The following is a 13,141-nucleotide window of genomic DNA, read 5'->3' as shown; positions in this document are numbered from 1 at the left end:
AGGCGCATGCTCGGGGCAAATGACAGGAAGTGGGGCTGTGCCGTGGAGGACAAGTGTGCACACGGACACTGCCTAGCTCCCCACACGACGACTGGGCCACCCTGCACCCCCACAGCTGTACAAGAGGGTGCCTGCTTTCTGAGGGCCTCACAAGATGTGCTCAAGCTTCACATATTTGCCACAAGTGAGAAACTGCCCCAGCGACTTTAATTTTCATTTCTTCTATCATATGTGAAGCTGAGCATCGTCTCATATATTTGAGGGCCATCTGTATATAGTCTGTGAATGTCTTCATGTCTTCTGTTCATTTTTCTATCAGTTTTTGGTCTCCTTTCCCTTTGACTTTTAAGAGTTTTTAAGATTTGCGTGCATGCACAAGCCACTTTTTAAAAAATAAAAAAAGTTTTTTTTAATTTATTTAATTTTAGTTGGAGGATAATTGCTTCACAATATTGCGTTAGTTTTTAACACATATATCAACATGAATCAGCCACATGTATGCATATAGCCCCCCTCTCTTGAACCTCCCTCCTGTGTGTGGACCACTCTTAAAGTCTTCATTGAACCTGGTACAACACTGTTTCTGTTTTACGCTTTGGTTTTCTGGCCCAGAAGAATGTAGCATGTGGCTCCCGAACCAGGGATGGAACCTCAACCAGGAACAGCCCCTGCAATGGAAGGCAAGTCTTAACCACTGAACCCCAGGGAAGTCCCAAGAGTCTTGATATCTTATTGAGAGCTTCTACTCCAGAACACTGGGGGCAGAGAGGTGCCCTGGGCTGGCTGTGCCTCCTCCCGCTTCTCCCAAAGATGGCACTCCTGCATGGGTGTGCTCAGGGGTCCACCAGGGGACTGGCAGAGCCATCAGCTCAGCCAGAGCCAGGAGTCTAGCCACCCTCAGCTCAGGTCTCTCCTGCAACTCACAGCTTTGGGCTCTCTTCCATTTGTCAAGTGAGAAAAATACCTGTACTGACTGAAGGATTTACAGGTACCTTAGGCTCTCAAAGGAAATGCTAATCTCTCTCATCAATGTAGAGTCTTCCTTTTATTGCGGCTCAAGCAATCTATGAATTAAACTAAAATTACATTTCACTTTATAAATATATAAACAAGGTTCTATTTATAGCACAGGGGAGCTATATTCAATATCCTGTGACAAACCATAATGGAAAAGAACATAAAAAAGAACACATGTGTAAGACTGTGTGTGTGTGCATATGAATGGCTTCCCAGGTGGCTCAGCGGTAAAGAATCTGCCTGCCAATGCAGGAGACGGGGGTTCAATCCCTAGGTCAGGAAGATCTCCTGGAGGAGGAAATGGCAACCCACTCTAGTATTCTTTCCTGGAAAACTACATGAACAGAGAGTCTGGCAGGCTGCAGTCCATGGAGCTGCAAAGAGTCAGACACAACTGAGCAACTGAGCACACACACACACACGTGTATATATACACACGTATACATATGTATACATGTGTATATATATATCTACTGAGTCATCTTGCTGTACAGAATAAATTAACATTGTAAATCAACTGTACTTCAATAAATTTTTTTCAATTTCAATAAATCATAAAATTTAAAACATAAGCTATATATGATTAATCAGTTCACTGGCAGGAAGCTTAATCTAAACAAGATTCATAAATGTCCCTGGATTTCTAGTGATAGTGAGAAAAATACCCGTAGGTGCTGCAGGTAGTAAGCCACTGTTCTGCTTATTGACCCAGTGATTTATAGCATAAACGTCTTTACAGTTCTGAGCAATGCCTCTGGTCCCAACAAATAAACCACTGCAAACAGGCCCAGCCAACAGGTGTCGGCACATCATTCGTAACTGGAGTCTTCGGTTTTAACCTGGTTAAACTTGTTTAAAGAAAAGTCAGAATAAAGTGTGTGAGATAAAAAAGAACAATGAATCATGAAAGCCCCTGACAGCAACACCACTGGTGAGTTCCCCACACTGTGGAGCCCTCACTCAGAACAGGGACGTGAACGGGCAAGCACGCTCCGGCTACAGTGGGACTATTTATTTACCTGTGGGGACAGAAGGCTCTAAAGCTTTTTGTCCAAGTTTTTAAAAAAATTATCTAACAGAAGAAAAAGCAAAGCAGATCATTTAACAAACTAGAACTACAAGAGTTGTATATCATTAAATCCTTCTGAAGACATGGGCCATTAGAAAAAAATAGCTGAAATTTCAAGAAAAGAGCTAAAAAATACCTGCAATTTTAGAAATCCCAAGTGATCAACGTACAGACAGTGTGCAAAAGGGCTTAAAATAATGCAGAGTGACAGTGCTTCCTGTTTTACAGCTAGTATCACTAAACTGCTACTGGCCCTCCGGTCTGTCTCGTACTTAGATCATCCATCCCAGGCCTGCTGCAACCAGGACAGGGGACCGATCGGCACAAACAGGACACTGGCTTATCGTTAGAGCTGGGTTTGAAATAGAGGACAACACACCGCCTCAAGAATGTAACCAGAGTGATATTAGCACCAACTTTTCAAAAACAAGTATTAAACATTTAGACAGAGAAACAAAACTGTACCTGCTGAAGAAATTTCTTTTCCTCCCTAACCATGACATGGAACCAATCCATGTATACCGGGTCGACTAGTCTCAAAAACTTCCGGAACTAACAATGCAATCAATACAGTTCTTTTCCCAGGAAGTTCCTGGTTACTCACATCACATGCTGATGAAAGCTCAGTGTCAATCTTCAAGATCACAGATGTTCTAATATGTATTTCTCCAAATATCAACAAAAATTAACAATGCATCTTCAATAAACATCTAAACATATTCAATGTCTCATAAAGTTTTTAAGCTTACTAGAAAATCTGAGTTTGTTTAAATGTATTTTGTTTATGGATCTAAAATCTTAACGGAGTCAAAGTAAACAGGCAAATATTTTGTCTTTAGGGTTTATTTACATTTTTATTTCTAAATATGAGAATGAAACTTCTTTAATAGATTCTTTTCTACACTGTTTGAAATTTATGGTATGGGTACAGGCATTACTTTTCAAAATAACTGAAATAAGCAACAATAGAAAAGTTGGCCAATACTTCAAATAAAACCACCCCACTTCCCAACACACACTCACACAATGAAAAAATAATTTTTTAATATTTCCTTAAAGACTCTTATCTCAAGGACAACTTTTACAGTTAAAATCATGGTACACATACAATCAATTTATATACGACTATTCACTTATATCAGAAGGTGATAATCTAGGCTGTGGAGACTTTGCAATTATCATAAAAGTACTTCTAAGGGCCACTCTACAGTCTTCAGTGGGTATCCAACTCTTCTGTCTGATATTTCAATTACAATTAATGTTTGGACCCTGTATCCAGAATTTAAATGAAATAAGTGTTTGAAAAGGAAGCAACCCATAACTTAGTGCCCTTTACAACCTGGTCAGTGTAGTCCAGACAGAATTTAACTCTTCCTACATGTAAGAGCCTGCACTGGAAAAATGCCACACATGACTCTGAATCTCCTGGGGACAAGTAAGACTTAGGCTTCCGTTAAAGCATAGCTGGCCCTCTGTATCAGTGTGTTCCACAGCCAGGGATTCAACCAACTGAGGATCAAACACTTTCAGCAGGGGAAAAGAAATCCAGAAATTTCCAAAAAGCAAAATGTGACTCTGCCACCTGCTAACAACTATTTACATAGCATTCACATTGTACTTACAACTGTTTATGCAGCATTTACATTGACTTAAATATTATAAGTAAAATGGAGAAGATTTACAGCACCTGGGAGGAAAAAAATTAAAAAACAAAATAAAAAAAAATCAACAAAAAGAACATTGTAAGTCAATTATACTTCAATAAAAATTATAAAACAAAAAAATAATAAAGTATATGGGAGGATGTGTATAGGTTATATGCAAATACCACATCATTATATATAAGGAACTAGAAGTATCTGCGGATTTTGATATCCATGTGGGGGAGTCCTGGATCCAATCCCACCCCACCCCCCTACTGAGGACAAATGTATATATCTGAGATCTTCAATTTTAAAAACCAGGTCAAAAGGCAGGTTTGGAACAACAGACATGGAATATACCATTTTTGGACAAAGAAGCATCATTACATATATCTTGATTTACATATGAAATACTTAAGGAGCTATCTCTGGATGGTGGGGTTATAAGTGATTCCTATTTTTATATTTTGCTTATTGGTCTTTAGTTTCATATTTTTTTTAAGTTTCATATTTTTAAACAATGAACATCTATAAAAAATAATTTAGCTTCTCTCCAATAGGATCTCAGTTGTGTACTTCTATCCAATTACGTGTGTATGTGTGCATGCGCACAAAACAGTCTGGAAGGAAATGCACTAAAATGTTAATGGTGTTTTTCTCAGGCTAGTGGGATTGTTGGTCATTTTTTGGTTTGGATTTTATATCACTCTGTATTTTCCAGTTTTTAAAAACAATAGGCATGTGTTACTTTTATAACATAAAAAATTGTAAGACCCTAACAAAACTGCCTGTTCTCCAAGCACAGAAAGGAACATTATCTGCCTTTTAGCAATTCCTCCAACACACAGGGCCAGACACACACACCATCCGCTCCCACGTGCACCTGCTCACGCACACATGCTCATTCTCACACACACGCCAATCCAAGCCTAGGACTGCAAAGGACAGTGAAACAACCGAAAGGTGTGGCCAAATGTCCTCAGGGAGTTCCAAGCGCCCACCAGTGGAGGGCTGAAAAGGAATGAACAGCAGGGAGACTCCTGTGCGTGGACACCACCTCCAGCAGCCTCCTTACTGAGAAGCACAGGCAGGGCCCACAAGGTTACTGAAGGGCGTTCCTGCTCCAGCGGGCAGAGCTCTCTGGAAAGGACCCTAGACTGTTTAAATGCCCAAGTGAGCGCTATCCTGTGAAAATAACCTTTACTATTATAATGAATTTCTTTGAAAGATAACACTGAAAGAAACCAATCATTTCTCACAGTACTCTTATTTTACAGTACAGTTTATTTCACAATTTCTTCTTTATGATAAGTTGGTGATAACTACAAAAGCATCTGTCCTTCTTCATGAAAGGATCACGTCCACGAGGCATCTTCAGAGATGGTCGAGGCCTTAAAGATAAGCTCTTGCAACTTGACAACCAGTGCCTGGGCACATCTGACTAGAAATTCCTGGTCAAGAACACACAACCAGAAAGCGCCGCTGTAGTTCTTTCTCCTTTCAATTCCTGCCAACACTGTATTATATTACACCACACCTGATCTATCACCAGATGAGGTAATGAGAACCAAATACACCATGACATTGCTAAAGAGAGAGGGACCCAAAAGCCATCTGTATTATAAACAGGAACTACTTCTATTAAAAATTCAGATAATCCACTTAAATAATTCAAAACGCTTCCTTCATAAACAGATTACATAAAAGATACTGCAAGTGCTACCTTTGACAATAATCAAGTTGCTATCACCAAGGACAGTAATGTGACCAGCCTAAGAGTCTCATGCACTCTGTATTTTGAAATCTCAAGGTAGAAAGTACAAATACTTATGCTCTTTATTTCTGTGTGTTCCTACAGTTTAAAAAAATGATGAATGTTTTTAAAAGAATTATCTTCTAGAGATATACACTGAAATATTTATGGGTGACATGATATGTCAGGTATGTGCTTCAAAAGTAATCTAGGGGTGGGGAACAGGGAGTTTACAAGTGAACCAGGACTTTGGAAACTGAGCAATGGCTTGGGGGCAGGTAGAGGGTTTCACCAGACTTCTCTCTATTCTTAAGTATGTCTAAGACTTTCCATTTTTAAAAATCAAAAATATTTATCGAGGTAGAATGCCTCACTTTTCTCTAAAATACTTCACTATCAAAGAATATTTCTTCTCTTTGCTCCTCTATAATGTATTCTGACACTAGACTTGGAAAAGGAAGTCTGAGTCATAATAAAGGCTAGCAAAGGTTACACACACACAAAAATCAGCCTTTCACTACCCTGTTAATTATCTGCTCCTAAACAAGAACTGCCCTCCACCATTCCAGGAAGCTCGTCCAAGTCCGGTACTCAGATCACATCCAGCTCTGCTTCTTCCCCAGCAGTCCTGGGAGCAGACAGAGAGGGCAGTGCCACAGCAGATCTCCCTCACTTGCCCACTCCCACCAAGTCGAGTCATCCTGGACTCACCCCCAAACTTAAGATTCCACCAGGAGCTCCCAGAGCAAAGAATGTCGACTCAGTTCTACTCTGAATAATATTTAGAAAAAACTCAGCCCCAAATAGCATCCTAAAGTTTTTCCCACTGTGATCAATAAGAATGTCACAACAAAAGGTGGTTCCCAAATGAAAATGATTTTATGATAATCAATAAGATGAAACTTTGTGGGATTAAAGTTTAGGGCCACCAAATCTAAGAACCGGGAGCCATCTAAATGTCATGAGCAGAAGACCTAGTCCCTGTGCCAACAATGACAATCTGTGAGGCCTTGGAAAGTTACTTGACATTTATGGGCCCCCAGTTTCTCACCTGTGGGATGAATCTCTTCCACGTATGACTGCCTCAGAGAAAGGCTGATGACCCAGGGAAAACACAAATGAGCCTCCTATAAGCTATAAAGCACTGCATCAAAGTCAGAGTATGGTAAAGACAAATGTGCCAGTTCCCTAACATGCTTGATGGGTGTGATGAAGAAGCGTATGTTTAGAGAGAAGACACATCGTTCTACTGAATAACAACTGAGGATGCCCAAGGTGCTCTCCAGCTGGTGGGCAACAAAGAGAAGCATCAAAACACCTGAACCACTGATCACAACCCATGAGAACCATACAGGACACTGTCCAGCGATCACAATCCAGGTTAATCTCTCTCATTAGTTAGACTAAGAGATGGGAGACCTGTCCTGGGCAATGTCTTCAAATCAGAGCTACACAGAAGCGTCACACTGACCAAGAGGTCAACATTCAGGATACCCATATGGGACACGTCCAGACTGAAAACTCAACAAGGAGCCCTGACGCAGGATGACCCAGTTCTTTACATGACTGCTCAATGGACGCCATGAATACTCAAGGGGCACAGAGATCCTGTATAAAAGTTCTTAATGTTCTGGCAGACACCCTACATACCAGGCTGTCAATTTTACCTCTTAGCTTAAACACTGCATATGTACCTCACATGTACGTGAACGCCCACTTCACATGTATGAATAGTATGAATATTCACATGTATGAAAAGTCAATTAAATACAAACACTAGCAGATCAGCCTTTGGAATGTCTCATCACTGAACAATGTATTTAAAAGAACACCTAAAAAAAAAAAGAACACCTAAAAAAAAATTAAACAATAAATAAATAAATAAATAAATAAAAGAACACCTGTCACCTGTGTGATGCCTATCCGGGTTAACAGCAGGACACACACAGCCAGGCTGTTGTCTCCACCTGAACTTTCATAAGCGTTGAGATGGGGGAAGGCCTGGACCTTGAAGCTCACCTTCTCCCAGAGCAGCGCTGCCCTGGGAGCGGCTCGGGACCCCCTGCCCTGTGCGTTCCCTCACCTCCCAGCACCTCACCTGTCCTACAAGAGTGGAGGTGGACCTGATGGAGTTCTGTGGAGTCTGAATTCACCGCGGTGCTCTAGGGTTCATCCCTCTCCCTTGCGCACAGAAGGTAAGGAAGTGAACGTTTTTAGCCTTCACTGTCTCCCAAATAACGAACCTACCTAGAACACAAGCCAACCACAGACGGTGAAGTAACCGCTCAAAATAGATTACTAATATGATCTTAAGCATCCAAGTGCAGCCTGGTCTTTGCAGACAGGAGTGAATTACTTCAGCCAAACAGAACTTGGGTTCTCAGTTGGGAGACCTGCTGGCACCTGTCCATCCGGGGGGCACTTCTATGCAGCAGACAGGGGGCATGTCCCCAGGCAGGAGAAACCCTCAATTTAGGAAAGATCCAGCTGTGTGGCTCGGGATGGCAGGGAAAGAAACTGACTCTCGGGAATAAAACCTCTTGAAAGGGGGAAGATGTGCTTCGGCGAATTCAACCAGAGATGAGGGGAGAAGCGGTGAATCAGAAGAGAAGCGGGACCCCTGGCCTTCACTGCACTCCGCGACCAACGAGCGGGCCCGGCCTTCACGCGGCGAGTTACCTGCTCCGCCCCGTAGACGGTGGCGAACTGGACGAAGTCCTCGATGCGCACGAAGCCGTCCCCATCCCCGTCCAGGGCATCGAAAACGGCTCGGAGGCGGGGGCTGTCCTCCGGACACCCCGCAGGCTCGCTCGTGAGGGGGTGAGTCTGGCTAAAGTCAGAGGGCCCGTCCGGGTCCCCGGGACCCAGCTCCAGGGCCGGATCGCCCACCTCGGGCGCCGCGGAGGAGGGGAAGAAGTCGACCTTGCCCCTCAGGTGATGGCTGCGGCTGAAGTCCTGCGCGCGGACGGACGCGCTATGCGCGGGGCCGTCACCCTCCGGCTCCATCGTCCATGAAAAGAGCGGGCCGAGCTCCGGCAGCGCCAGGTCAGGGTCGGAGTCGGAGTCAGGGTCAGGGTCGGGGTCAGGGTCGGGCTCCAGGACCGCGTGCTGCGGCCGCCGCTCCCAACCCGGAGATCGCCCAGCATCCACGCCGGCCGCGGGGTCCTGCGGGCCAAGCCCCGGGCTCCGGTCGGGGGCGGACGGCGCACCGGGCCCGCCAGGCTCCGGGTCGGGGCCCGGGTCGCCCGCGGGGGAGGCCGGCCGGCCCGGCTCCATCTTCATGGGCGCGCCCCCGGCCGCGGCGCGGGCCCCCGAGGCCAGTGGTGCTGCGGGCGGCAGACAAAGGCGCTCAGGGCGCGGCGGCGGGCGCGGGCATCCCCGCGGCGGCGCGGGCGGGCGCGCGCGGGGCGCCCGGGCTGCTCCGGCTGGCTCTCGGGCCCTGCTCCGCCCTCGCCCATCTTCGCGCCGCGCCTCAGCTGTCCTCGGCCCGGCGGCGCGGCGGGCGCGGGCCCATGGCGGCGGCGGGCGGCCGAGGGAGGTCGAGGGGCAAGGCGGGCCGGGACTCTGAGGCGCGGGACGCCGTGGAGGGGACCCTGAGGGGAAGAGCCCCGAGGACACAAATGAGAAGGATGACGCCAAGGAGGCGACTGAGGTACCGGAGCGCACGCCACCTCCCTCGCCCCACTCTTCGCCGCCCTGACGTCAGCACGTCGCGCCGCCAACTGGCCCCGCCCCTCGCCGACCAGGTATAAAGGCAGGCTCCGGCGCTGCAAGGCGGCTTGTGTCGCTCACCGAGCCGCGGAGGTGGGTGTGCTCAGAGGCTGAGGACCCGGGCGTGACGTCACCGACCCACGCGCAGGGCGGATAGACTGAGTGTTGCCGGCGTAAAGCGCCCCCACGCAATGAACGGGATCCTGAAAGGGCCGGGGACGTGCACGTGGCGCCCCCAACAGACGCCTGGGGCGCAGAGACGCCCCGCCTGAGTATTGAAGGGCCTTGGAAACGCGGTCTGTCCCTAGTGACCGAAGGAACGCGTGGGCACACACTGAGACCGTTTTTAAAATCTGTGACAAGTCGCCAGTGTACTGCCGGGCCTCCCAAGCGTGCGGCGGCAGTCTTTGACAACTGACATCTGTTTCTCTACATGTCACTGTCGTCAGTGGGGACACAGGGCGCCAGACAGCATCACAGGCACGTTGCAGCAGGCATAAAAGTGGAGACATGCAGATGGGAGTCCATAAGCTGCCAGGCCCCAGGCAAGGTGCGTGTAGCATTACAGGCTCCATCTAAAGCCCATAATAAGATGCGGGGGGAACTCACTGCCCCAGCTGTGTTCATAAACAGCTATGGCAAGAACCAAAGGAGACTGAGCCTGCTTCCAGGCTTACTGTGAGGAGCGGTGTGTTGGTTAACTGAGTCATCTGCCATGACAAAATCCCAGGACATGTGGCCCCATTGTTTGTGAGGCTGGCATTGGGAAAAGAAGGGTGAAGGAATACCCCCAACCCAAAAACTATATTCTCAGTTTCTTATAAGAGCTCTATGCTTTCATGAGGAAGATACTGCACTCAAAGGGGAAAAAAGATCACCTCCAGGGACTTCCCTGAGGGTCCGGTGGTTAAAAATCCACCTGCCAATGCAGGGGACATGAGTTCAATCCCTGGTCCAAGAACTAAGATCACTCATGCCACAGAGCAGTTAAGCCCGTGTTCTGCAACTACAGAGCCCAATGCTCTGGAGCCCATGAACCGCAATTGCTAAGTTCTGGAGCCACAGCTACTGAAGCCCACCCTCCCTAGCTACTGCTGCTGCTGCTAAGTCACTTCAGTTGTGTTCGACTCTGTGCGACCCCATGGACTGCAGCCTACCAGGCTTCTCCGTCCATGGGATTCTCCAGGCAAGAACACTGGAGTGGGTTGCCATTTCCTTCAATGCATGAAAGTGAAAAGTGAAAGTGAAGTTGCTCAGTCGTGTCCTACTCTGTGTGACCCCATGGACTGCAGCCTACCAGGCTCCTCCGTTCATGGGATTTTCCAGGCAAGAGTACTGGAGTGGGTTGCCATTGCCTTCTCTGACCCTCCCTAGAGCCCGTGCTCTGAAACAAAAGAAGTCATCGCAATGAGAACCCCAGGCACCGCAACTAGAGAGTAGCCCCTGCTCACCGCAGCTGGAGATAGCCTACATGCAACAATGCAGAGTCCGAACGTTGCAACAGAACTCAGCACAGACAGAAAAAAAATCATCTCCAGTTTTGGTGAGAATTTGAAATTGGACTGATGCCTTTAGCCAGATACAGCTTTTAAAGGTACTTATAGTGATGTGTCAACTTTTCTAAATAAGGATGTTAACATGGGGGAGGTGAAACCAAATGAAACAAGGGCTGCACCCTCAAGGAAACAGCTCTCTTAGAGCTGCTGTGCCAGTTCGTGAAAAATCTGCATTCCTTGGCTGGCCGATGTACCCAAACAGAAGCCCAGCATGGAGAACACGCACCTTCCTGCTTGGACCACTTCAAGAGACTCTGTCCCTGGAACATTAAAGGTGACAAGTGCCTGGTCAGTCATTTGGACCTCCAGCATCCACGTAGACATTTTCCATCTCTAACATTCAAGACAAAATGAACCAGCTCGAGGGAATCAGCCCCAGCTGCTGTTTTGACCTGCTCCTCCATGCCCACCCCATGCACATTTTAATTTAGCCATATAACAGGTACACAGAAGAGGAAGGGAGAGGGTGGGGTGGGTGCAGCTCACATCTGTTGGCATTTAGGCCTGAGTGACTGTCTGTGAAAACCTCCCTCTATGAGTCCTTCTTTTTGAAAGGTACCTGGGATAAACACTTATCTTTTGGTACTCTCAAGCAAATGGGTCTCCTTAATCCCGATTCCCTGGTGACCTTTGACCTATGGAGAAAGATGGGAAAAAGACCAGCAGGGTGACTCAGCAGATTCCTAGCACAGAACTGTTGACAGGGGAGCAAAGGGAAAGTAGGTCAGGAAGCCTCAGTGGAAGAATGCACAGGTCTCCCCTGGGGAAAGGCCTCTCCACTGCCTAGGTGAGAGCTAGCCACTGACAGCAGCGGGGTAGGGGGAGACAGGCAAGGCTAAATCTGATCACAAATATCTCTTATTTAATGCATATCTAAAAAAAAAAAAAAGGAAACACACAAAAATTATAGTGGACATTACATATGTTTCCCCCATTTTTGCTAGTCTGATGAACTTAAAATGGCATCTCATCTTGTGTTATTTGAATTTAGCTGAATGCTAGTGTGATGGAACATATCTTGCTATGTTTACTCACCAACTAGGGTCTGTGAACTGCCCACTTGTAGCGCTTGCTTGTTTTTCTTTTGGGTTCTCTTTTTCTTTAGGGAAATCTCTCATCAGTTTTTGATACTGCAAATATCTTCTCCCTTCTTGTGACCCCTTTGTGATCTCTGTTGGAGAAAATTAGACATAAATCTTTAATTTTTAGTAGTCAAACCCATTATTTGTATCCTTGTTGACTTTACTAATAATAAAGAAAAGATCGACTTTTCTGTAGCTGGTGCCAGTTGTCTGTACAGAAACCTTACAACTAGATCCCAAAGTGACATCACATACAAAAAATAATTAGAGAAATAAAAAATAGTAATAATTAGAGAAATTAAAGACATAAAAGTGGAAAGTGAGGGAATCACCTGGCAGTCCAGTGGTCAGGACTTACCCCTGCCAAGGGTGCAGGTTCTAACCCTGGTCAGGGAACTAAGATCCTGCTAGCCACAAGGTGTGGCCAGAAAAAAAAAAATAAATAAATAAAAACTTTAAAAGCTTTAGAAGACTTTGGAAAATATCTTTATGATCTTGGAGCTGGAACATTTCTTACATAAGAGTAAAAATTACAAACAAAGAGAATGATTTGAAGTCAAATACATTAAACTTTAGACTTCCCAAAAGTAAAGGAACACAAATCAGACTGAGCAGAGCTGGGGGAAAGGGAAATTAGTTGGAGTGAAGGAACTGTTTCATACCTTGATTATAACAGTGGTTCTATAACTGAAATTGTTTGTCAAAATTCACAGAACTGTACACTACAAAGAATGAATTTTACTATATGTAAATTATACCTTAGTAAAAATTAATTTTAAAAACTTCACTTTCTGTTTGACGCAAGACACATCATAGACTGGTGTCTTAGTCTGCTCATGCTGCTATGACCAAATGCCATATACTGAGTGGTTAAAAAACACATTTAGGTTTCACAATTCTGCAGTCTGAGAAGTCTGAGATCATAATGCCAGTGTTAACCTAAAACAATTAAAAAACTGACTATTTTACCAGCAAAATGGGTTTATTCAGAAGCAGCAAAGATTTATAATTGGAGACATACAACTATGGCCAGCAAAGGCGAGGAACTGCTTTTATAGAGGAGAAGGGGGGATTGGAAGAGGCTGTTATAAACAAAGTGTCCATTGGAGGAAACTGGGAGTTCAGAGTGCAGTGGCTTTTCACTGGCTGAGTTGTGACAAGCCCTCATTGGCTGGACTGTTGCTGAACAAGAGAAATTGTTGCTTCCTGCTGCTGGGTAATAAAACAGTGGTAGATATTGGGATCTGTGCTGTTGAGTGGTATGTGCCTGAAAGCGCCCCCTTCTGGCAGCCTGGCTCTATTTTCATGGA

At 45.7% G+C, this 13,141-nt stretch overlaps 1 protein-coding gene across 1 annotated transcript in view; it reads right to left on the bottom strand.

The window, feature by feature from the left end:
- The window catches only part of RAB11FIP3 (RAB11 family interacting protein 3), a 62,112-nt gene extending 52,960 nt beyond the window's left edge, over positions 1-9,152 (bottom strand). Inside the window, exon 1 of the mRNA XM_065923917.1 lies at positions 8,162-9,152. Within this exon, the coding sequence (XP_065779989.1) occupies positions 8,162-8,764 (603 nt within the window). The 5' untranslated portion in view covers positions 8,765-9,152. The remainder of the gene's footprint in view (positions 1-8,161) is intronic.
- Positions 9,153-13,141: the final 3,989 nt, after the last annotated feature.

The sequence above is a fragment of the Muntiacus reevesi genome, chromosome 2, assembly GCF_963930625.1.
Source record: "Muntiacus reevesi chromosome 2, mMunRee1.1, whole genome shotgun sequence".
Lineage (NCBI taxonomy): Eukaryota > Metazoa > Chordata > Mammalia > Artiodactyla > Cervidae > Muntiacus > Muntiacus reevesi.
Note: the sequence above shows the minus strand (reverse complement) of the source record. Positions and strands in the feature narration are given on the sequence as shown.